This window comes from Gopherus evgoodei, chromosome 11 (assembly GCF_007399415.2).
Source record: "Gopherus evgoodei ecotype Sinaloan lineage chromosome 11, rGopEvg1_v1.p, whole genome shotgun sequence".
NCBI lineage: Eukaryota > Metazoa > Chordata > Testudines > Testudinidae > Gopherus > Gopherus evgoodei.
This window is the reverse complement of record NC_044332.1, coordinates 41,632,049-41,657,848: the sequence shown is the minus strand read 5'-3', so window position 1 is coordinate 41,657,848 and position 25,800 is coordinate 41,632,049. Positions and strand designations below refer to the sequence as shown.

Genomic DNA, 25,800 nt, shown 5'->3' with positions numbered 1-25,800 from the left:
TTTAATCTTAGTAATAAACTAGATTCACTCCTTTATTTTCTCCTGAATGTCGCACTGTTCTCCATAGCTGCTAAATGATATCACCCTTAAATTTCCTTCATAAGTACTTGCCTCAATAAATTATGAGATATGGCTGGTATGGAGAAATTCACTGCATTAAAAAAAGTACTTTAATAATACATAATCTGCCACCATCCATTACACAGTGTGAACCATGTCTTCAATCGTGATACATCAGCATAGCTCCTCAGTGTGTCTGTTCCTACAATGTTGGCTACAATGCTTTAGCCCTTGGTTTGTTACCTTTTGATCTTAATTGACAATTTTAGTGGTTCTTTTTTCTTTCTTATGACAATTGGTGCTGCTCTTTAGAGATTAACTGAAGCTAATATTTGAAAATCATATTCTCCTGTTTTCTCCCTCCATAATAACTATCCATGTTTTCTTTAGTATGACTCTGAGTTAGACTGTGCCCTGTCCTTACATGGGCTGCATCTTTCAGGCTCTCACTGGTCACTTCCCCTTCCTTGGATCTTAAGGGGCACCTGGTTGCTGTTCCTCATTTTATATCTCAGGGGAACAGTTAGCTAGGCCTGTCACCCTTCCATCAATCACAGTCTACAGCAGGGGTGGCCAACCTGTGGCTCTGGAGCTACATGCTACTCTTCAGAAGTTAATATGCGGCTCCTTGCATAGGCACTGACTCCGGGGCTGGAGCTACATGTGCCAACTTTCCAATGTATTAGGGGTGCTCACTGCTCAACCCCTGGCTCTGCTACAGTCTTGCCCCCACTCCACCCCTCCCCGCCCCTCCCTTGAGCCTGCCATGCCCTCACTCCTCCCCCTCCTCCCCAGAGCCTCCTGCATGCCACAAAACAGCTGATCAGGAGGTGTGGGGAGGGTGGGGGAGGGCTGATAGGTGGGGCTGCTGGTGGACAGGAGGCACTGGGAGTGGGGGGTAAGGAACTGATGGGGGCGCTGCTGATGTATTACTGTGGCTCTTTGGCAATGTACATTGGTACATTCTGGCTCCTTCTCAAGCTCAAGTTGGCCATCCCTGGTCTAAACAATTGAGCTCCTACGCAGATGTAACTTAGGGCCTAATAGCCAAGTAGTTTAAATGTGGTAGAGGTGACAGTTCTGGAGCAGGGTGGGGCAGATTGAGGGCATGACTGCTGAGTATATACAGACTTTTACTCCAGAAATTTAAAGGCACAAGAGTGGTCATGGGCTGAAATCCTGGCCCTGTGGAGGTTAAAGGCAGAACTCCCATTGACTTCAGTGGAGCCAGAATGTCATCACTCTTTGTTAGTGTGACACCAGTTCCAGGTTAGCACCTTTCTCTTATGCTGGTTCTTTCCAGAAGCCATAATCACTTCCTGTGGGACCAGAGCTACGTATGAAGCTGAATATGGTCCCATAATTGGTGGTGATAAAGTCTGAGTTTGAAGTCATACATTGTATGCTGACTTAGGCTTGTTTCCTTCCTATTAAAAAAGGTGTTGGCTCAACTGATAGTTAAGAAGTACTAATATCTAAAACGTTGAAGAGTCAAATTCACCATCAGTGTAAACAGGCACAGCTCCAATGGGCTCTGGTGGAGGGGCACCAATTTACACCAACAGAGAATGTGGCCCTTAGTTTTTAAAAAAATGACATTGCTTTTAGACATAGTTTTTATATACATACAAAAAACAGAGGTACATGTAGCATAGAAGAATATGATGGAGTGTAACAATAAGACTGATTTTCTAATCCTGTTAAATACCAGTGTATGACGATGTGTGTTTATTTGTATTTATTTTAATGCTTTGTAACAAGTGGCAGACCATTGCCCTTGAGGCTTTCATAATGATTAAAAATGCATAATATCAATAAAAATGTGTGTGTGTGTGTGTGTGTGTGTGTGTGTGTGTGTAGAGAGAGAGAGAGAGAGACTCCTCACACAATCCTAACTAATAATTACTAGCTAGTTAGCAGCAGTAGTAGAAGCAGCAAAGTATCTCCTTTGATGTTCGCCTCCCCACACTTTTCCCAGATATCTGAAAAAAGGGCTTTGCAGGGTGGCCAGAAGGCTAGCAAGTGCCAAAGAAAAAGGGTCTCCAAGGAAACTACTGTTCAAGCAGCCCTCTTTCCATTTAAATGGTCTTTAGGACTTAGCTTGAGCACTTCTGCTGCCTTGCTGAGTGTAAATGCAATGGTGTCACATAGGGAAAGAGGAGTGCTTTCTTTCTCCCACTTCTCAGGACATTTAGAGCTACATCTAAACTTGAGGGGCATATTTGTAGATTCCCAGGGGAGATAAGTTTGTTTTTAATTTTCTCATTCCTTTTCATTGTTTTGCTTTCTACCACCTCCCCAACCTCTCACTGGTATAGCTCCATTCCCAACCCAAACTTAGTGCCCCATCTAGGCTGTTCTAAATGGCACTGCCTCATAAAATCTCCCTATGGGTCATTACACTGGCAGAGATTGCTAGAGTGCAGCATGCTCCAGCCATAGCCCTTTCCTCATGCACCTAAGGATGGAATAGGTGGTTCAGTGTTGGTGTATCCTCAGCTGCCCACTTAGGACTTTAATCCCCTTTGTCCACCTTATTAGTGGAAAAAGGTCTGGGGACTTAGTAGGGCTGAGGATCTGGCCCACAGTACTCAGAGTACTTCTTTAGCAGGAGTATACTAATTCCCTGTTGCAATCAAAGTGTGTTTATGTAGCAATTAACTTGCTCTTTCTTTGTCCTTTGGTGTTTGTAGGTATTATTACCTGGCTTTCAAGGCACATCAGACCCCTCTTGGTAGCAGAGAAAGCTGTATTGCTATTTTGGAGAAATCAAAACTAGACAATTGGGTTCTTGGGAAAACAAAGGTAGGGCATGTTTCTGGTTTTTTCCAGGGGTGTCCTCTCTGCAGTGGGGCATGTCTAATGAATGGTTTAATGAAGCCATGGCTAATTCTGCCCAGCATTGTGTGGATGTGACAGGAAAGGGAGAGGGTGCAAGGAATGTCCCCTGCTCCTGCACGCAGATTGCTGCTCCAGGCTAGTCTTGCTGCAGATGCTAGCCTCCCTAGATGGAGGGAATGCCCCTTTCCTCCCTACTCTGCATAAGGAGAGATGCACATAAAACCTTCTCCCAAAGGTGGCATAGTACCTGCACCACCCCTGGGTGCACCTGAGGCATGATGCCTCCAGCAGCACCTGCTGGTGTGAGGCTCCTCCACAATCCTCCCTACTGCAGGTTGTGGCTTAATGCCACCATTTAGTCTTTGCTATCTGGGAACCACTTTAGGCAAGTATTGGTTTGTTGTGTTAGAAGTTGTCTTACCTTTCAGATGAGCTGCTCTGGACTATTTTAGTAGCAGCCTTTGTTCATGATTTAAAATGATCTGACTGATTTTGCAAAATATGGGGCCAAATCCTGAATTGCTTACTCATTCCTTAGAAGTAAGCCAACGGGAGTTTCCTGAATAAGGACCCTTAGGATATGGCCAGTGAACTAGGATACAATATTGTACTTATAAACTCACCCCTCTCCCCTCTTATCATTATCATGAGGAACGCTTTGTGCTAATGTTTATCCTAAGGACTCCCACCAGATTTCCAGTGTAATGCCACACTAATGAAAGAGATCATTATTAAAAACATTACCACAAATCAGCTATAGCTTGAAAAGCTATATTTAAACATGGCTGATACAGAAAAGCAGCATTCTGACCAAGCTGTCATGGGTGATTTACTTGGGGGTAATGGGATAATTGTGTGACTTACATTGCAATGGGTGATTGTAATTAGTGGAATAAACTAAAAACATATATTCTACAACATGGTTTCTGAAATTCTAGCTATAAGATTTATCAGCTTTTTCTAGCAATGATTCTGTAATGTAGATTGAAATAATACTAATGAAGAGGCAGTATAAAAGATTTTATTCTACTACATGTAATGCTGAACCTGTTGTTCCATTTCAGGTATTTCTAAAGTATTACCATATAGAGCAGTTAAATTTGTTCCTGCGAGAAGTTATAGGCAGGGTGGTGATAATGCAGGCCTATACCAAAGGGTGGCTTGGAGCTAGGAGATATAAGAGAATCAAAGAGAAAAGAGAAAATAGTGCTGTCGCCATTCAGTCAGGTAAACATTCATATTCCTTATTTCATGCACAATCTTGGCATTTTAAATTGCCTGCAAATTATCTATTTGGTTTCTCAATAGTTTGCTGTGAAATCAAAATAACATGTGGTACTTTTTCCCTCCAGCTGATACTAACATGACAGATTAATTTCTAAGTTATCAGTTTAGTAATCACTAATGTCTTTGTTTAAATGTTTTACTATTATAGACTATGCTGTAAACAAAGGAAGAGTGTTGTTCAGTGTCTTTCAACTAACGTGCAGCATGCAGAAGAGATGCAATAGGTTACTCTCTTCTCCTTTTTGCATGTACCTCTGTGTTCCAAATAACATAAATACTGCCGTGGTTCTGGGAAGGTTGATATTTGTAGTTTATCTTCACTCTACTGATTTATTTTTTGGGAGGTGGGGCGTTAGAGGGATGCAGTTGTTTGCATTGAACTTTGACCTCCAATAATTCTGCACCTCACAGTCTTTGCTTGACTTTGTGACATCAGAGAGCACATGTTGACAATTAAAATTTGGAAGACTGGAGATGTGTTTGAAGTAGTGGAGATGCTTATACTCCAGTCATGAGCCCAGAGTTCAACTGGTGGGTGGGTGAGGAAGAGGTAGTGGGAGGGGGTGGTTATGGCAGGGAGGATGAAAGATTAGGCACATCTCTGACTTTATAAACACTTCCTTAAATAAATGTAATTCCTAACACATGGGTTTGTATTTTAGCCTGGAGAGGATATTGAAGCCGCAGGAAGTACAAGGAAATAAGGAACAGAAGAACTGATGCTGCTATACATATTCAAGCAGGTAATTAAAACATTATTTCCACAGACTATATCTATTTTGCTATGGATACCTTCATGTCAGTATTTATAGCTGAGAGAATGTAACAGCCCAAACAAAAGCAATCAGAAAATACTGCTTCTGATCATGTGTTCTTCAATATCAAATCACACCAGTGACAGGAATCTAGCACTTTGGAGCTTTTATGGTGAGTACTTTTTTGAAAGCAAAACATACTGATTAAAAGCCATTGAATGAGTTTCTCAGGGATTCATCAGGGCTCAGAGAGTCAATGTGTATTAACCATGTGTAGAGTTGGTGTGAAGCACTAGAATCATTTTGCTTAAAGTATGGATGATAGGCACTGGACATGCCATCACTCTGGCTTTCTGGTTATCCCTAATATTGGCAGATTGCCAGGTTTTATTCTTAATTGCTGCTGATTTTCCCAGTTTGGGGGCAAATCTCTGATTCCCTGCCAGGCCTCAATGCACTCATAACATATGATTTGAATAAACTTGAAAGAGATTATTGAAGGAACAGGCCTGCAGGGTGGTGCAGGTCCGTAGTAGAGAGCAAGAGCTCATATGGCACTGAAAATATGAGATCCATCCTACTGAACTCAGTAGCAGGGAGGCTATAGTTTCAAATGCTGCCAACATGAAGCAAACCAGGGTTGATGTACCACACCTGTGCATACCATTGTTCCCTCCAACCAAGGGTGAAGGAGTTCTGAAACAGACCTAAAAAAGCCATAGCAGATGACCAACAGAGAAACCTGTGCTCTGCATTTCAGTGCAGTCATTGCCTATACTATAATTATGTGACTTCTGTTACCTCTGAGTTCTGTTTTCCTTAGATGATAGTTAAACTGAAAGAAAAGATTTTCTGCTGAATGTTCTCTCACCTCTGAACATAAAACCAAAATGTTAATGACAAGCCATTTTCATTATAAATCCAACAACTAACTTCCTTTCCCCAATCCTGTTCCCTAAGAGTCAGCATCACTATGATTTTCAAGAGGAAGGCAAAATAATACAATTCTGGCTGTAGAATTAGAAAGGCAATGTACATTTCTCTAAGAGTGAGGTTCTTTATACATATTATTTTGTACGTTCATAAAATAACATGTGACTCGCTCTAGGGTTATATGCTGTATATTCAATGAAATTGGGAGCTGTTGAATGGGAAGGTTTTTCTAAGTTACAGCAAACATCAAGTGACTGGATAATCATATTCTCCACTTGCTCCCCTTCCCTGTGCTGTTATCTTCCATTGTTCTCATTTAACACAGAGTCCCGTTCTTCGACAGGGAATCCATCTTTAGATGTAAGCACAACACTGACTTCTTGACAGTAATGCTCTTTTGGAAAGCCTGCACCTCAATTTCCCAGCCAACCCAACAGCCTGTGCAGTACGGGGGAAAGAGAGGCTAGATCAGAGGTGATGCTTCAGTCTGCGCTAGTACCAGTTCTTAAAGTAGTCATTTGGGGCTAGATCGTCCCATGTATGCACAGCACATAGGAAGGCAATGTGATACAGCACCAGCCCCTGGAGAGTGCTAGGAGGCTTTCTGCCTCAGAATTCCATGTAGAGGTCTTGGGCATGCAGAATATGCATGCCATTGCTAAACCCTTTATGGAGTGCTGTTTATGCACTCCCACTCCCTCCAGGGAACATAAGGATCGGACAGAAGCAGAGCCATGTTCCATTCTGTCACCTTTGTGACACTGTGCACGCAGTGAAGTAAACAGAGATCCCTTGAGTGCAGAGACTGCTATACAGTTCTTGCGTAGCCCAGACAAATGTGGAAGGGTCCTGGCACTCCTCCCACCATAGCACATACCATATGCCCATACCAGGGCCAGACAGAACCATATAAATCATTGTGTTTGATCAATTGGATGGATGTGCATGTGGATGGACTACAGAGTTCAGAGTGACACAGCACACCTTCATGTTAATCATGCTTTACAGCTATTCCCATCTTTGGCACAGCTTTAGAATTTATACTGCATAATCATTTATTTCAGAAAATCAAACTTCAGTTTGTGTGAGACTCTCTGCCTTAGGAAATCTATATCTAGGACTCTCTAATTGAAATTTCTTTCTAAACATTTTTGTTTATCTCTGCACATTAGTCTTTCTGTGTTTCAAGGCTGAGTAAATAATTGCAAAGCGTGACCATTATCTGGGTTTTAAAATAGACTTGTTACTTCCATTCCACCATAAAAGTGTGCGGTGCTGAACAGGCAAATAGACATAATCTCCACACTGAAGAGCTTACAATGTAAGTACAGATAAAGAACAGCATTTCAAGAAAAAGAAATGTGGTCATTTTAACATTATGTTAAAGAATGAGCAATTTAGATCACAGAGATACAGTAACTTGCATTTGCTGGTCAGGCATTTGTAAAACCATATAATTAAAATATATATAGCAAAATAAAGCAGTCCTTGAAATTTTGGAAGCATTTGGCTTACATGTTTCTACAGAGCAGCACATATTGAAATTTGTTTTCCTTTCATCTCCTTCCCAGTAAAAGCAGCAGTGCGGCTTATCCCTTTAGCTTCCTCAGAACTTCCTTTCAGAATTCCCGATCTATTACAGCACATTCACATACCAGAAACAAGATGCCTTTTCATGCTGTCAACCTTTTTCATCTGAAATGTAAATTAATTCTTGCTGGTACGCTTTGACAGAGATCAAAGTAGGGGTATTAACCTTATTGGGCCTTTTCTTCATCGGAATCAGTTCCAAAGACGGCAAGGGTGGTGTTAGGAGGCCAGTCTTCACTGTTATCTATGGCCCTCCTCCAGGCAGTCCTCTGTCTACAGTCACATTTCAAAGGCAGTGATTTCTTTTGTAAATGACCTTATCATTACTTTAAACGGTGTGAAAAATGATTTGGCTGAATAATTCTTGCAGGATTATCCTGCTCATTTTAATTGTGGGGGGACTTCATTCAAATTCCAGGATATTGTTTAAGTGGTTTTGACAGCAAGTGATCACAGCCTGATAGAAAGGAGGAACAAAGCTTCTGATTGGAAACCTCTTGACTTGTTCAGATTGTTCATTTCTGAAGTCAGTCCTTTGAGGTAGGCTACATTTGCAATTTAAAAATAAACAGATGCCTTTCAAATACATGAGCTGGTGGTCTGGAGATCTCAGTGGGCACAAGCAGTTCACTATCCATTGATGAAATGTTGGAAGAAAAAAAAACATTTTTAAAAAACCCAAGTATACATGAAGATACATTTCTTATGCATATAATATTACACCAAAAATAAGTCATTATTTGGGCTGGGGAAAAAAACCCTTGCTAATAGGTAAAATGTTTATGAATTTAAGCAGTTCAGTACATCTACACTAGTGACTCACACAATGTGAGCTACATCAGTGTATTTACACTGGTGGCTAAAATCCCCAGTGTAGGCAAAACCTTACCCACCTCTTTGTGTCTAAGTTTCCCAATTGGTAAAACCTGGATAATAACAATTTTCTACCTCACAGAGAAGGCAAAGATATTGTGAAAGAACTGAGTTCCTCAGACAAAAATGAAGTAGTGTTTTTCTTTGTGCTGTGGTTTGTATTGCTTTGTTTAAAGCCTAGGACAAGGAAAAGATCACTTTGTTGAAATAATTTTAACATTACATTGAGCCAGATTCACAGCTGGTGTAAATCAGTATATTGCCATTGTTTGATTTCAGTGGAGCGGTGCTGATTTACACCAGCTTTGGATCTGTAGCTATATTTGTATCATCACATTTTATTAATTAGAATTAAAACCAAGTAAGAACAATTATAATGGTAATTTTTTTGTTTGTTTTTACTCCATTCCCAGTCACCATAGCATGGATTTCCATGTCAAGTGACAGCTCTCTCCAAAGACTTAAGAGAGGATTTTAATCTCTGTTTGTTTCATTTGTGAGCCGACACTGCCAAAATGCCAAATGAATGGGGCATGCGATTCACTTAGATCTGAGGTGACATCACTGAACTCATGTTAATTAAGGCCTCTTTAGCCATCTGGAATATGCTGTGCGACTCTAGTCAGGATTGAGTTTAAACTCTGCTTCCAGAGGTGAAAGGCAAATGACTAATCCATTGAGCCACCATCCCCTCCTCCGACACACACTCATGCACTCACCATATGCCACACTTTACTGTGAAATTCTTTACTGAGAACTCAAGATTCCAGTTCTTTTTTGTGACACAAAATGGTGGATGCTCAAGAGGAAAGAGAAATGAGACAATCCCTTTATCAACTACTTCTGTCTTGTGACTTTTTACCGTGTGGTGTTGCTCACCAACTATTTGCACAGCCTTAACTAACAACCTTCTAAGAGCAAAATTTTGGGACTGTGGAGAACTACCATTTACATTAAGTTAATATGCATTTAAAATGTATATGGTTAGGATTTTCAAAAGTGCTCAGGAATCACACCCTCAGCTCTAAATGTAGACATACCCTCTGAGTGCATCTACATTTCTATTAGATTTGTACTTCCTGATTTTGACTGTAAACGGAAAAGCACTGAAAGGTCACTGGACAGGCAGGCTATTCCTGCATTATTTCATCACCCAGCTGGAGCCAGCAAAGGGACAGAACTCCTTGGCGAACCTGTCCTACTTGGTCCAGCCTGATTTCTAGATTTAAGAGGTTCAGATTAGCAGCCACAATTCTGGGTGCTGTCACAGGCTTTTGTGCCTCAGATTTTACCCTAACAGCCCCGTAATCTGCTTTGTGCAAACAGTAATATACAGCAGAAGCATAAACCCTGTTTGCAACTCTGGAAGAAGGGTGCTAATACTTATTAGTAGATTTAGAGCTCTGTTCTCCCCTTTATGAGAGAACACATGCTGGGAAAAGAAATTCCACAAGTTGAAACTCAGTTTTCTATTCATTCTTCCACTGAAGGAATGGGGGACGGGGGAGAGAAGTGTTTTATCCCCTGAGGTTTGTACTACATAAACCTGCAAACTTCCTGAGATCCCTGGGCATCCCTGGATACCTAGAGAGGGGGCATGATTCTCCATATCCTTATACTGTACAACAGTTTTAGGCTGGCATCAAACTTGTTTAAAGAGTGGAGGATCATGGTGTCCAAACCCTCTCAATTTGACATTTAAACACTGGAAGTGCTTATTTGAGAAATGAGAGAGTCAGAGGTCTTACTTGGGAACCCAAGTTTGAAAATTGAGCCTGTAAAGTATCATGATATTATGGTATCTTCCCTTCAACAAGTGACTAGTTTGCATTTCCAAGGGCACAGTAATTCTTGTTTGTTACTGTAAATGGGATTAGGATTTGAAAGTGTGGTCTATAGGAGTAAGTAGCAGTTTTACATGCTCTTTTATAGTTAGGAATGAGAGAGAGAGAGAGAGAGAGAGATCTTTCTTGAGCAGGGTGAATCCTCTCTTGCTGCTTTAAAATGTTTCCGTACCTCCTGCCTATATGTTTTATGCATCGATCTACGATTGTCCTGATTGCTCTCTACATTGTGCTCATCAGCCCATTGTAGCATGGCATTCCCTGTGCGAATCAGCAGGAAAATGCCTGGACTTTCTGCTGACCAAAACTGAACAACTTTGAGTGTAATCTATATGGCTCAGTAAATTCTTTGTGATCAAGTCTCAGAGTCCTGAAGTAAAAATAATTGCAACTTGCTACCTGCTGAACCTGAGGGAAAACTCATTTTATATGATCATCAGTATCCAAGTACATGGTACATATAATATTTAACCCGAATGACTATTAATCTGAGTGATAATGTGGCAGTTCACATCCCATTTTGCTTCAAGCTCAAATCCTGTTGTCATTAGCCATGTAAAGGATCAGGACTGAATATATTGTTGCTGTAGTTTGCGGTAGAGAAACATAAGGTGAAAAATAAAGTGACAGCTGGTAATCATTCTTCTTCTGTGATGTGATGATTGTTCATGGGGCACTAGGCAACATGAATCTACTAATTTCACACTCTTTGAGCCAAGTGCTTAGTGGTCAAACCAGCCAAAGTCAGTAATGCAAATTGCTGTGATGGAGCAGCTTCCCGACCTCTCAGCCTCTCTCAGTAGAATGCCCTGTGTGTATGTTGCTTTGGAAACATTATGGATCCATTTCACAAATGCTGAAGTGAAGCACTCCTCTGAATGTTGAATGAAAACCTCTAGGAAGCATGTTGGTCTGCCATGCTACTGAGGTTATCCCGTGAGTCAAAGGAGAATCAGGAATTGCACACCTGTTACCTTGCAGAACCTAAGCATTCTAGGAAACCTGTTTTTGATAGAGTTTAATCAAAGACAAGCTAAGTTCTAAAATATTTATGAAAACAAAGGAATACAGTGGAGCCTATTACAGTGAAATCAGATATAGTCAAGCTCCATTTATTTAGTGAATGAAGGACAATCCTGAATTGTTTCATTGCATTAAAAAAAAAAGTGAAGAGGGGTCCAGTGTATCCACAGGGTAAAAAATACCATTGTAAGAAATGTGACACTCCATTTTTAAAAACAGTAAAGAGGGAAAAAAGTCTAAAGATTCAGACTTAAGGTGAAAACAAACCTGCTGCTGCTATCATTATTTTATTATTTTAGTTATTTTCAGTGCTCCTTTTTATTTAAACTTGTCCATAGACTGACCAGTATTTGGCACTTTCAGCTCTGTAGAGATAGCTGCTGCTGGCCAGTTGTCTTTGCAGCCAACATCAGAGTAGGCTTCTTGTCTGGTCAGTAGGGGATAGTTAAGGATTGGAAGGCTGATCACATGAGGCAACTGAATGTTTGCCTCACTCTGCCAGATAGGCAGACTTTTCCAGTCTTATTATTAAGGAAGGAAAGTGCTTCAGCCTCATGACACCTGAATTCTGTATTTACAGCACCTCAGCAGGCCCAACTTCTATCATTCTTTCATGCAAAGAATGGTTATTTATTTCAGTGGAAATTAAGTGAAAGATAAAGACATCTTACTAAAAAGCATTTTTTGCTGCTTCTAACACTGGCAATTCTGAAAATTCCAAAAGGCACTGAAATATTTTGGTTATTATGGTGCACTGCATACCACAGCTCAAGCAGTTCAGGTGGCTTTCATTTTCTTGTATTGCACAGAAAAATGTGACTACATAGATTTTCTCGAGAAACACTGGTTGAAGAGAAGCAGTTAATGCTATCCTGTGATTAACTAGACAGGAAGGGGATAGGTTACAGCTCTCCCTAAGGAAACCCTTTAAAAGAGTTATGGTGACTATTTTTCTATTTTCTTTAACACACACTAATTATTACATAACAGAACATCAGTATGGGCTGCTTTTAAAAGAATAGTTAAATGTTGAAAGATGAGACTCCATGAATAATCTCAAAATGTGAGGATTTTAAGGTGTAAACTGTACAGGGCAGGGACTTTGTCTTCTTTTGTGTGGATAATGCCTAGTGGTCCTGGAATTTAAAACACTGTAGGAAAAATAAAAACAATGAGGAGTCCAGTGGCACCTTAAAGACTAACAGATTTAGTTGGGCATAAGCTTTCGTGGGTGAAAAACACCACTTCTCAGAGTGCCATCAAACTCCTCGTTTTTGTGGATATAGACTAACATGGCTACCCCTCTGATACTGGGAAAAATAGCTGTTATCAACACACATTTCTGATTTCATAGAAATCATAAGCATTAGAGATGGAAATGACCTGTAGGTCTTCTGATCTATCCTCCTATATTTAGGTTATCCGGGCCCTTCTCCATCCTGCTACATCCTTTAGCCAGTGCAGGATCAATCCATTCAGTCTATTCTCAAATTTCTTGGGCCTGATCCTGCATTGGGATCCACTATGCCCATACAGAGTCTCACTGATGTCATTACAACATCAGGGCTTAGATTTCAACAACTCAGGTGATGGGGCTTTCTCCTATTCCATGTGGGATGATTCTGCAGACTGAACCTGATGCTTTACTGCCTTTCCTAAAGTAGAGAGACTTTCCTAATTGAGGCCACTGCTGGGAGATGTGTCCTCATATTCACTCCAAGTTCTCTTTTGCATGTTATCATCCTATTAGTTCTTACTATACCTGGGGGTGGTCCATGACAGACAATCCTTTCCCTATGTTGTTTCCATTATTCATATATTGTGCAGTAGAAGGTTATCATCATTTTCGAGTGTGTATTGTATTTAAACTACGTTGTATGTATTTTCCTCATGTCAACCCCCTCCTGCCATTTAATCATTTTATTTATGTTTTAAAATAAATCAGTGTTTGATATAGATTCTAGGGGAGAGAAGGAAACCCTTGATTTTAGTTTCCTTTGTGACATTTCCTTAAATTTCTTGCTTCTCAAATGCACCACTGTATTCATAAGGTCTGGTCTTACCTGTGCTGTATACAGGAGTTATAATATCTTTGCTCAGTGCTAGAGAGAATGAAGCCCAAATTTATATTGGATACAATTTTGAAAAGTGCTGAACTGACTCAGGTGCCAAAATCCTATTGACTTTCTGTAGGGCTTAAGCACATTAGAAAATTTTACCCACTGACTTTTTTTGTCATTCCACTGCACTGGAAGCTTCTTATCTAATTTACTGTTTCTTACCTGCTGCTTAACTTGTGTGCTTTTGTGTTGGTGGTATAACTTCAAAACATTTCTTGGCATCTGAAGATATTTGACATGATTGAGCCTAATGTATCTTTAAAATGCTCTGTTATGGTTACAGCTGATTGAAAGACAAGGGAAGAAAAAATTGTGATGTTTGTTGTTAAAACTTGACAAAAAATTAAGTCAAAATTTCAAATGTTGAAAAATGTTAATAAGTTCTAATCCTGGTAGTTGTGGGTAAAACTGAATAGTTTTTTTTTATTACTGTTTTAGTTAATATATCATGGGCCTGATTTTCATTTAAACTAATTAATTACATTTATTCTCACTTTAAGTTTCTTTGCACTACCAGAGTGGTGTAAAGTGGCCTTAGTGTAAGTGAAAATCAGGCCCTATATATTTTTCCAGTGTTTTAAAAGTGGACCCAATTCTGCAAGGTGCTGACTGCCTTTCGCCTCCATTTATTCAAATAGGGGCCAAAAGCACTCAGCTCTGAGCAGGACGGTGCCTGTTCTGTATGAGAAAAGCTGTTCGTTCTGTGTAGGACTGATTGTGAAGTTTCCTCTTATTCATACTTGCGTCTGTCTAGCTTTCAGGGGATACATTGTTCGAAAAAATTATTCAAGATTGAAAAGTAGCAATGGTTACCCAACTGATACTGAGTCTGTGAACAACTACTCCGCCTCCAGTTTTGGCTGTGAAGAACACTGGTGAGTTGAATCCTTTGGTGTCCATTATTTTCACAAAAATCATATCCCATACAACACAAGGTGAAAGAAATAGGCACTGAAAACAAATACCCTGCCTCATCATTCACCCATCTCTTTGGTAGCCTGTTCTTCTGTAAGTAAGAAAACCTGTAACCGAGTCAATCCCTCCACCAGTTTAGTCATCTCAATGTTCTCTCTCTTATCAGAGTTTGATTTCTTTGTTTGTTGTGTTATCTGTCCAGATTGTGGGCCTGTAAATTTATCAGCAGCACCCTCAGTACCCATTGACTTCAGTGAGAGTTAAGTCTGCTCAGCATTTCACAGGACTGGACTACACACCTGTGACTAAATTTGCTAAAGTGGAAGCTCCTTGAGGTAGGGGCATAGTTTTCTTTTATGTCTGTAATGCTCCATGCACATCTACAGTAGAAACAATAAGAGTAAAAGGCAGGTCAGTAAGTCCCCTTCAGAGAGCCTAGGAGTAGAGCAAATCTGAACCCTGGTTCTACCTCTTTGCTGAGAGAGCAGGTCTTTTAACCTTCTTCACTCCAAGCTCTACCAGCTGATCCACTCCATCCAGTTGCCCTCATGTATCTTACCTTCAGCTGGAGCTGCAGGAGGGAGCTGACTCTTCTATAGCGGTGATCCAGGCCATTGCACTGATTATTCACTGGGGTAGGAACCTCTCTTTGACACGTCTTTGTCCCTCTGGCCCAAGAATGACAGTTCTGGGTTCTCCCTGGAATATATACTTCCCAGTTAGCAGGCTCTTGCTGTGCTGCTACACCTCTTAATAGAGCTCTCTGAAAACTGATGACTTATTTGACTTTAAGTAGACTGTATTATTTCATGAAGTAAGATTTTAAAAAAGGTGACCTTTTAAAATCTCCAAACCCATACTTCTGATTTCTCTCCTTGTACTCATAACATTCAGTTCAGTTAAATTCAATGATAACGTAGTGATTGGTTTGGATTGAATAATTTGTACAGAATGTTACAGTGTGTGTCATTAAAGGTTTCTAACCAGGTGCTACCAAATGCATCTTCCTGGGCCACACAAGCCCATAATGCTACAGTGCTCTTTAGTGCAGCAATCTGATTTATGGAAGGGAAAGGTTTGGCCCAATGAACAAGGGCAAAAAGAATAAAAGCTTGTTGCAATGCTGTTTAGGCAAAGGGAGAGTTCATGGAAATGAGCTCTGTAAAACTTACCACCACAACTCTGTCTGCGTGCTGGTCCTCTCTCCCTGAGGAGATCCATAACTCACCGTGTGTGCGGCTGCAGGGTGCAGCTCCCTACCCTTGTGAGGTACTCCAGCGGGACTCTCTTGCGGTCGTCTTAGTTGTGCTGGTAGCGGCATGGTGATCCCTTCAGCTGCCTGCTGATGATGGTAAAAATCAGCTGCCACCATCTCTATCATGCTGAGTATGTTTCCCAGACACGAAGAAGAGCTCGATGTAAGCTTAAAAGCATCTCTCTCTCACCAACAGAAGTTGGTCCAGTAAAAGATATTACCTCACCCACCTTCTCTCTCTGATAGATAGGCCCATTCCAGGCTGACTATTTCCCCACCCTGTATCAGGCTATTTTTGGAATTACTCTCTGTTTTCCAGGTAGATGTGTTTTCTTGGATTAGGTAGTATTTTTCAAAGCTATATAGCCCCTCAGGCTCATGAAACTTCAGGGACCAGCAGGCATTGAGGCAAATCTGGGCTGGATAGAACACACATAGAACACAGTTGCTAATGGGAGTGCATTGCCCATCCATCTCTTACGCAGGAATGTACTTGATACACACTCTGAGTTTCACAATAAAATCCACACATTCTCTAATCCAGAGCTGTAGTCTGTTAAAATGTCACCACTTCTGATGATACTTGGTTTTATCCCTGATAAATATTGCAGATTATGAGCCTGATCCTGTAAATTTCTCAGCAGCACCCTCCTCCCCACCATTGACTTCAATGAGACTTGGGAGTACTCAGCATTTCATAAAAGACACTTAGTATCTTGCAAGTCTGGATTCTATCAATTACCTTTCATAAATCAAGCTGCACTTCCATGTGTGGCTGTTACTGGGTACTGGGTTTTTTTAAGCATATGGCTGTTCAGTCATATAGGAAACATGTAGGAAACAGGAATGCTGATGAATAATAGTTCAGATGTTTAACACGGTAGCCTGTAATATATCCCTAGAGAAGGCAGCTTCATTGTTGATTCACATACCTTTACATTCAAGTGTAGAATAATAAAATTTTCTTTAGATTTTCTTTTATTTGGTGGTTGGTTAGGTTTTTTAGGTAGGTAGTTTGTGAGAATAAAAAATGAGCTGAAATGTATTCTGTGGGTCAGAAAGCAGAATTACATCTAGGGTACTCAGTTTCACTTCGTGATATCCACAGGAACACAACTGTATACAATTCAATGTGTCACAATCTGGCTTTCTTCCTGAAGTCAATTCAAAAGTTCAGCATAACTGAATTGAGAGTATATATTCTAATAGTTGAGGAAATCATACTGTTTCCAAAATGTACAAAAGAAATGGGCACATGTAGGTAGAGACTTTTAAAAACTTAAATTCCTTCAAATGAATTTAGGCTATCCACTTAGCCTGTAGAGCAGAGTAGAAGTAAATACAGGCTATTAAATGACATTAAATGTTATTAAAAACACCAGCTTCTTATTTCAACTGAGCACTAAATATCTCCTACATTTAGCTGCCTAATTTTGAAATAAGAAGGAATGTACTCAAATACAAAGGACCTTTTTACATGAACCTCAATAATTGATATATCACAATTGTGACTATGTTGCTAGTTACTTAACAAATAGCTTTTTACTGTACAAAGTAGGAGTATAAATATCTGCATAACATTAATTTATACGTTAGTGGCATAAATACTTCCTATCATTTAAATGGCATGTTCTTACATTTTACTGTATAGAACTGAGCGGCAGCCTGTGGAACTTTCTGATTGTGAAGAATTTTAGAGTTACATTGGCTTCAATGGGAATTGCACTTGATCTGAATTTGGCAACGAAGCATACCTGCATATATCAGTTTTGCCAACCCACTTTCTGATATCCCCAGCCACGAGCAGAAATCCTCAATTGGTCAATTACAGCTAGAAGCTGGCTCCTTTTCATGGCCTGAGCAGCACACAGGGGCCAAATCAGAATCAGAATCTTGCCTATAATATCTAAATCAAAACAGAATGGGCAAAATTTACCTTGAGGACCCTCCCTTGGCCAAGACTTAAGCCCATCAAGGAAAGTGAAAAACCTTCTGAGCCCTCCTCAAAACCTTCCATCTCAGAATATATCATTCTATGAAGCCAAAGATGCTACAGCTTGCTAAAATGATATCTGTTATGTCACAGAATGACATATTCTGGGATATCGTCAGCTAACCAGGAAGTGCTGGATTTGATGAATGGGGAGAGGAATTTCTTTAGGTAGTTAGTTTAAACTTTTTTCGGTGTTGAATGCTTCTCACAGGCTTCTCAGTGGGCACTGGGAAGGTGGCGGGTGGCAGGTAAATAAAGCACTGGAATACAGGATTAACTTTATTATTATCCCTCAATATTAATACATCATGGGGGTTGTTTTTAAACAAATAGCCTTAAAAACATACAAGATATGTAAGCATAAAAAGAGGAAAGCTGCTGTCTAAAATTTGTCCCATGAGTCACCAATAAATCCTGATCACACAGTGACTACTAACTTTAGTAGTCAGGGATTTTGTTAAACCCTCCACAGAATTCCTGCATTTTAGGTGCTCAAATGCTCTCATTCTCCTTTGACTGTCCTTAAAAGTCATGCAAAGCCTAGGAGCATGCTCTTCCGGAGGTCACTGATTGTGATGTCTTGCACTTCTATTTGTTCTTGAGTTGCTCATTCATATCCTTAGGGATGCTCCAAGTACCCCAGTAATCACTGAGATCACCTTTGTTTTAGTTTTCCATAATTATTCCACTTTATGGCAAAGTTCTTCATAGTTCACTATCTTCTCTTCTTGTTTATTTTTTTTATACTTCTGTCTGCTAGTATGAAGGTATCAATTAACATGGTCACAATTGTCTTTTTTTCTACAACAACAACGTCCAACCTATTTGCCTGCACCATTTGTCTGTGGCAATTGCTGAATCCCATAAAAACTTAGCCTGTTCATTATCTAGAGCATTTTCAATTCAGTGGTCCTAATACCACATACTGTGTTTGAGTCCATACTTGCTGTAGAGACTCCAATACATACACTTGGATTATGTCTACACTGCAGTTGAAAACCCACGGCTGGCCAGTGCCAGCTGACTCTAGCTAAGGGCTGTTTAAATGCAGTGTAGACATTCAGGTTCAGGCTGCAGCCTGAGCTCTGGGACCCTCCCACCTCACAGGGTTCTAGAGTTCAGGCTCCCCAAACATCTACACTGCAATTAAACAGCCCCTTAGCCTATGAGCCTGAGTCAGCTGGCATAGGCCAGCTGCAGGATTTTAATTGCAGTGTAGACCTACCATTGGTTACTTCATTGTGTTTGTTCAAATACTCTCTCCCAGACAGGCTCCTGCAAGTGTTCAACACATGCTCCACTAGCTCTTGCTCTTTAGAACACATTCTGCAGTTTGGGGAGCAGTTAGTCAATTTTGTTTTCAAATGTAATTAAGTCTTAAGGACTGCTCATGCGCACTCATAATGAGGCACCCTGTCTATTTTTTTTTTAGGCGTCCTCCTACAGACCATGAGTTTGTTAATCTTCATTCACTAATGGGTTCAGTCTCTCTCCACCACTGTCTGTGCATTGATTTCTCTGTAAATCTTTCAAGTCCTTCTTTGGCAATTTGGTTTCTTCTTTCTTTTATGCTGTCTTGGGCTGGGATGCATGCTCAGCAGTTGCATGTTATCATAACCAGATGATCTTTTACTCTGGCTGACTCCTCATATATTTTGATGTTATATTCTTCATTGTCAGTTGCTTCCTCCACAGAGAGCAGACCTCTTCTTCCACCACATTGTCATATGTACATCCTGTCCATGTCTTGATTCATATTCATTACTTTATGCTTTGCCAGGAGCTTTCTTGTTTGGATGACAAATATTTTCTTCTCTTGATTCTCTTGATCACTCCAGCAATGTATTGTCCACGGATCAAATTCTTTGAGTTGAGTTTTGTCCTCAGTGTAGTTTTTATTTGTCTGTCATATTCTTTCCTCACTTCTTCTTTGACTTCCTTATGATGTAATTTTAACAGTTCCCTGATTGCAAGGTGTTTGTAGGGGCCATGCTGAGAGAGAGCTTAGATAGTACCTTTGTTAACTTGTATGCCATTCAGTTGTATCAATTTGCCCCCTGTATGGACACCAACACACATTTATGTAAGCCAACCCATAGCTTTATATCTTCACCAAACTGTTCTACACAGGTCTTCACTCTCTGTCTCCTTTCCTGACCATCCATAGTTTCAGATCATCAAAGTATAACAAATGGTTAACTGGTTGTTGTTGTTCGCTGTTATGATAACCATAATTTATCTCATGGACCATCCATGTCTGCAGCAGCATTGCTACCACAAATGGCATAAGGAATTCTCTTGAAAAATTTCTCTTTTAATTTGGGCCTCATCAATGAGAGTCCCTTCCAGGTACAGTTGAGTGTTCCAGTTAACCACAGATTGCTACAGACAGGAAATGATCTTTGGATGAACCTTGTGCATTTTCAGTGTGTCGAGGATACATGAATGTGGGATGCGGTCATATGCTTTTTGGTAGCTATCTACACCATCTTTATTTTTTCTTGGTGGGTTTTTTTTGTGTTTTGTTTTGGCATCTTCTGTGATCCTCCTGTTCAGCCTAAGGCAGTGTTTTGTCCCTTTCATGTTTACTGTACAGCCTTTTTGCTCAGGAGGTGGAATTCCATTGTGAGCTAGCACTGTCCAGATCTTCTTTGCCAGATATGCTGTTAGAAATTTCCACATATTTAGAAAATACTTGATTGGTCTATAATTCATAGAATCACTGTGGCCTTTTGTCTTTTTTTGTATGAGGATGATTCTCCCTGTCACCATCTGTCTTGGACATTCGTTCTTCAAACATTTATTAAGTTGTTCAAGTAAACAACCATAGAGGCATTTTAGTCAGAATCCATGCACCGCATCTGGTGTGGAAGCTTTCCAATTTTTCATTCCTGTTGGTACCTCATCTACTTCTTTCTTTGATATTCCTCTATATTCTTCTATTGTGTGGTTTTTAAATTTTTATCTCACATTTTTAATCCAGTCTGCTGTCTGATTATGTTGTACATCCTCAGACCAGATATCATTCCAATAGCTCTGAAACTCCTTCACATTATTCATTAACTCTCTATTTTTTCCTATTTTGCTTTTAACATTGACCTGATCATAGAATCTCTTAGAGTCTCTCGTGAAAGGTCTTTTCTCTTGATACTGACAGCATCATGCTAAATATCTTTCAAGTCTATGACTCGGTGTGATCAGCTTGTTTACATTGTTCCTTCACAACTCTCACATCCCTTTCATTCAGTTGACATTTCATCTCCAGGGCCTTTCACTTCTGTTTTCTCTTGAAATGGTTTTTCTCAAATTCAGTGTAAAAGCTTAATCTTCTGGTCTAACCTTCATTTCCATGGATGGTGTGGAATATTTGCAGTTTTCTGGTGGTTCATTCATCAGGCTTGATGTTAAGCCAATGAGCTGCTACTGTTGCTGTAGCATACATTGAACTAGCAAATACCTGTTGATCTTACAGCTTCCTTGAGTGTTTCATTCGATTCTTGTACTATATCATCTGGTCTTTGCTGGTCTATACATTTCATACATGGTAGAGTTGGTTGGTGATCAGTGTCTCTTAACTCTGTATGATCTCAAGCAACAAATCATTCATATTTCCTGTACTTTCTTCAGGTGCTGTTTCACTCATATTTGTCTTCAATATTTCTTTCATTTGTGGCTGCTGTTTATCCTGTATCATTGCTTCTATCAATACATTTGCATGTGGTTCAACACCACTGATCTCTTTTCATGCTTTCAAGCTCCAGTTGTGTAAATTCTTTTCTTTGGAATTGTAGAGGTGCTGGCCAGGGCTCGACCCTCTCCGGGGCAGAGGGAAGCCTATCCCAGGGACGACTCCAGGCACCAGCGCACCAAGAGCATGCCTGAGGCGGCAAGCCGTAGGGGGCGGCCTGCTGGTTGCTGTGAGGGCAGCAGTCAGGCTGCCTTCAGCGGCATGCCTGCGGGAGGTCCACTGATCCCACGGTTTCGGCGGCAATTTGGCAGTGGGTACGTCGAAGGCGTGGGACCGGCGGACCTCCTGCAGGCATGCCGACAAAAGCCTCCTGACTGCCATGCCTGGGGTGGCAAAATACATAGAGCCATCCCTGGCCACACTGGCTCACTGCACACTGCTGAGGTTTGAGGAATTAGTCCAGCCATGGGAGTCTTTCCTGGTGGCCCTTGCAGTAACTGCAATAAACACTGCAAGCCCAGGCCCTGGGTCAGGGTGGGGCAACAATGAGTCGAGTGCTCAGGTTCTCAGGCAGGGCTAAGCCACCACAGTACAATAGGAATAAACCCAGCCCCTGGATCAGGGCGGAGCAACAGTGAGTCAGGTACTCAGGCCCTCCGGCAGAGCTGAGCACTGGCAGTATAAACAGTAGCAATAAGCCCAGACCCTGGGTCAGGGCAGGGCAGCAATGAGCTGGGGCTCAGGCCTTCTGGCAGGGCTGAGCATTGACAGTACAAATAGTATCAAGCCCAGGCCCTAGGTCAGGGCGGGGCGATATGGAGTCAGGAGCTCAGGCCCCCAGGCAAGGCTGAGCAACAACAGTAGGCCCAAGCCTCCAAGCCCAGGCCCTAGGTGGAGACTGCCACCAGCAAGTTGGGTGGCAGAGGGGACGCAGGCCCTCCCTTTCCACTGCTTCCTAGCCCAGGGCCCTAACAGCGGCAGAAGACTTGCTGCATAGCCAGTGGGGATCCTGGCCACAACACACTGACATGGGCTCTGGCAGTGCTGCAGCCAGACTAGGGTCGGCTGCCCCTGGGCTACTTCCAGACTCCCCCTCGGGTAGTACCTGGGTCAGGGTATTGTCCTCTGGGGGTCCACTACCATGGGTTCCTTGGGGTAGTGGGTGAGTGGCAGGCCCGGCAGCTCCTCCAGGTAGTGGGCACAGGGCAGATCCGGCACCTCCTCCGGGTAGTGAGCGCCAGCAGGTCAGGTCAGTCCTGGCGTGTACTTTGGGCCACAGGGGTTTCCCCGTCGTGGGCTAGGCAGGAGATGTCTGGCTGCCTGGTGGCTGGCTACCTAGTCAGTTCTGAGGGTGATCCTTTATACTTCCGGGTCACAGCCTGACCCTCTGAGGGGTGGGCTCCAAGCTCCCTAGCTCTGCCTACTCCGAATGGGCTAGTCCTGCTCCGGGGCAGAGGGGAGCCACACCACCTCACTACAGGAATAAAGCTTCTTCTTCGAGTGCTTACTCATATCCATTCCAGTAGGTGTGTGTGCGCCGCGTGCACGTTCGTCGGAGACTTTTACCCTAGCAACACTCAGTGGGCCGGCAGGGCGCCCCCTGGAGTGGCGCCGCTATGGCGCCGGTTATATACCCCTGCTGGCCCGCCGCTCCTCAGTTCCTTCTTACCGCCCGTGTTGGACGTTGGAACTGTGGAGCGCAGCATGCTGTTCTCCACCTCCCTAACGATTCACTCATCTTCTCTTATTGTATATAGTTCGTTTAATTGCAGTTAGTTAGTGTATTTAGTAGTTCAGTTTGTGTAGTGTAGATAGTTTGACGGGATTGGGGGTTAGCCCCTTCCCCGACCCCGGTGCCGGACCCATGCCCGGCTCACCGGGCTTCAAGCTGTGTGCGGTCTGTCATCAGCCGATGCCCACTGGTGTCCCGCACGAAGCCTGCCTTAAGTGCTTGGGCGAAGCCCATCTGACAGACAAGTGCCGGATTTGTAAGGCCTTTAAGCCCTGAACCAAAAAAGAGCGGGATGTTCACCTCAGGCAGCTGCTGATGGAGGCAGCGCTGACTCGCTACTCCTCAGCACCGACACCGGCACCGAGATCAGCCGCTTCATCGGCACCGGAACATACCTCAGTGAAGACTCCGAGTCACCGGCCTTCTCCGGCACCGGCTTCTACCCAGCACCGCTCGAAGTCACCTCCAAGCAAGAAGTGCAAGCCTCCTGCGGCTGCCATGCCCGCACCGCAGTCAAAGCACTTAGCCAGACCGGACCGCCTGGCACTGCCGTCTGCCGTGGTGTCAACTTCCGCCGCACCGTTGACTCTGGCCCCAGACGAGCCGTCAAGTCCAGTGCATACCAGCTCCCCGGTGCGGGCCACGGTTGAGCTTGTCGTGCCCTCCACTCCGGAGGCGTTCTCCGCGGCACAGGACCTGATCGTGCTAACGGAGCCTGAGCTGCCTCGACCCCCGGCACCTCCGGTGCGGGTCCCCCAATCCACAGGCAAGCCGGCCCTTGTCAGACCTTCTTCACCAGGTACCATGGGACTTCATCGCTCTCGGTCCCAATCCAGGTCCCACAGACGCTCACGGTCCCACCATCATTCTCAATCACGCGGCCCCTCGCAGTCCCGGTACCGCTCCCCGTCACAGTACCGGTCGTACTCGTGGTACTGCTCGAGGTCCCGGTCGCTGTCCGGACACTACCGGCACCATTCCAGGTCCCATCATCACTCACGGCACCGGGCTTCTCGCAGCCATTCTCGACACTACGGCTCCCGGCACTGGTCGACCTCCCAGCACCAAGCTGGTCGCAGGTCCCGGTCGCAATCTTGGCACCGTAGAGGGTCGCGGCACCGCTCCCCGGCACCATGTAGGGATGATTCCAGCGGACGCAGGCACCATCACTTCGCGGTCTCCGCACTGCCATGGCCATCTCATCCACCATCAGTCTCCTCCCATGCTGGATCGGCATCGTACAGGGACTCGGACAACCAGCAGGACCCTCAGCAATGGTCCTTTTGGACTCCTTGGGCTTACCATCAGAGCCAAGGTGCCCCACATCCACCGCCGCGCTCGAGGCCCTCTGAACATAGGGCGCCAGAGGCCACGGTGAGCAGACCCCCTCCAGAGGATGCAGAACATCTCCCAGCGCTGGGCTCCGATGTGCAAGACCCACCCCAGGACGTCCCACAGGACCACGACTCGCTTCAGGACCCAGTGGTCCCTGGGGTCTCCTCCTCTTCGTCACCAGATGAGGCAGTAGCGGGGACGTCCACATCTGGAACGCCACCAATTGACCTCCGCTTGCACCAGGACCTCCTTCGCCGGGTCGCTCTTAATATAAACCTGCCCGTGGAGGAAGTTCCTGAGGTGGAAGACCCAGTGGTCACCATCCTGTCAGCGGAGGCCCCGACAAGGGTTGCCCTCCCCTTTATTCGTACCATACAGGCTCGAGCGGATACAATCTGGCAAACCCCGGCTTCCGTTCCACCTACAGCCAAAGGGGTCGAGCGCAAATATATGGTCCCATCCAAGGGGTACGAGTACCTGTACGTACACCCTCCACCTTGTTCGTTAGTGGTTGAATCCATTAACGAGCAAGAGCGCCATGGCCAACAAGCCCCTGTGCCTAAATCGAGGGAAGCCAGGCGCATGGACTTGTTAGGAAGGAAGATCTACTCTGCGGGGGGCCTCCAGCTCAGAGTGGCGAATCAGCAAGCCCTCCTGAGTAGATACAATTATAACACATGGGAGTCGGTTGGGAAGTTTCTCGAACTAGTCCCGCAGGATTCCCGCCAGGAGTTCTCGGCTCTCCTGGAGGAGGGGAAAAAAGTGGCACGAACCTCCCTCCAGGTCTCGCTAGATGCCGCTGATTCGGCAGCTAGAACAGTCGCCTCAGGGATCGCCATGAGGCATATATCGTGGCTGCAGGCGTCCGGTATACCACCAGCCTTGGCCAAGACAGGACTTCTCCAGAAGGAGAGGCCGTAACTCCCGCAGACGCCAATTGGGCCCGCAAGGGGGTAACAACTCCGGACCCGCCAAACCACCGGCGGGACCAAAGCCAAACTTTTGAGGGTGTGCTCGGGAACACTGTACCAATTACCTCCCAGGATCCTTTTCAGTTCACCAACCGCCTTGCCGCATTCTTCCCTGCATGGTCCCAGATAACATCGGACTGATGGGTTCTCAGCACGGTTGAGTGTGGTTACCGCCTTCAGTTTATTTCGTCCCCTCCTTCCCACCCTCCCTCCCCGTCCCTCTTCAGGGACCCCTCTCACGAGCAACTCCTTCTGCAGGAGGTTTCGAAACTCCTTGCGTTGGGAGCTATAGAGGAGGTTCCGGAGCACCTAAGGGGAAGAGGGTTCTATTCCAGGTACTTCCTAATTCCCAAGGCAAAAGGAGGCCTCCGGCCCATCCTGGACCTGCGAGCTCTGAACAAGTTCATCACGAAGTTCAAGTTCCGCATGGTATCCCTGGGAAACATTATACCCTCCTCGGATCCCGGAGATTGGTACGCTGCTCTCGATATGAGGGATGCATATTTTCATATTGCGATTTACCCCTCACACAGAAGGTTCCTTCGCTTTGTGATAAATCGCCACCACTACCAATTTGCGGTCCTT

At 43.5% G+C, this 25,800-nt stretch overlaps 1 protein-coding gene across 1 annotated transcript in view; it reads left to right on the top strand.

Moving 5' to 3' along the window:
* Positions 1-25,800, top strand: part of MYO3B (myosin IIIB) — a 394,363-nt gene that overhangs the window by 249,304 nt on the left and 119,259 nt on the right. The window contains exons 28-31 of the mRNA XM_030580743.1: positions 2,754-2,865; positions 3,966-4,128; positions 4,851-4,931; positions 14,081-14,201. Of these exons, the coding sequence (XP_030436603.1) occupies positions 2,754-2,865; positions 3,966-4,128; positions 4,851-4,867 (292 nt within the window). The 3' untranslated portion in view covers positions 4,868-4,931; positions 14,081-14,201. The remainder of the gene's footprint in view (positions 1-2,753; positions 2,866-3,965; positions 4,129-4,850; positions 4,932-14,080; positions 14,202-25,800) is intronic.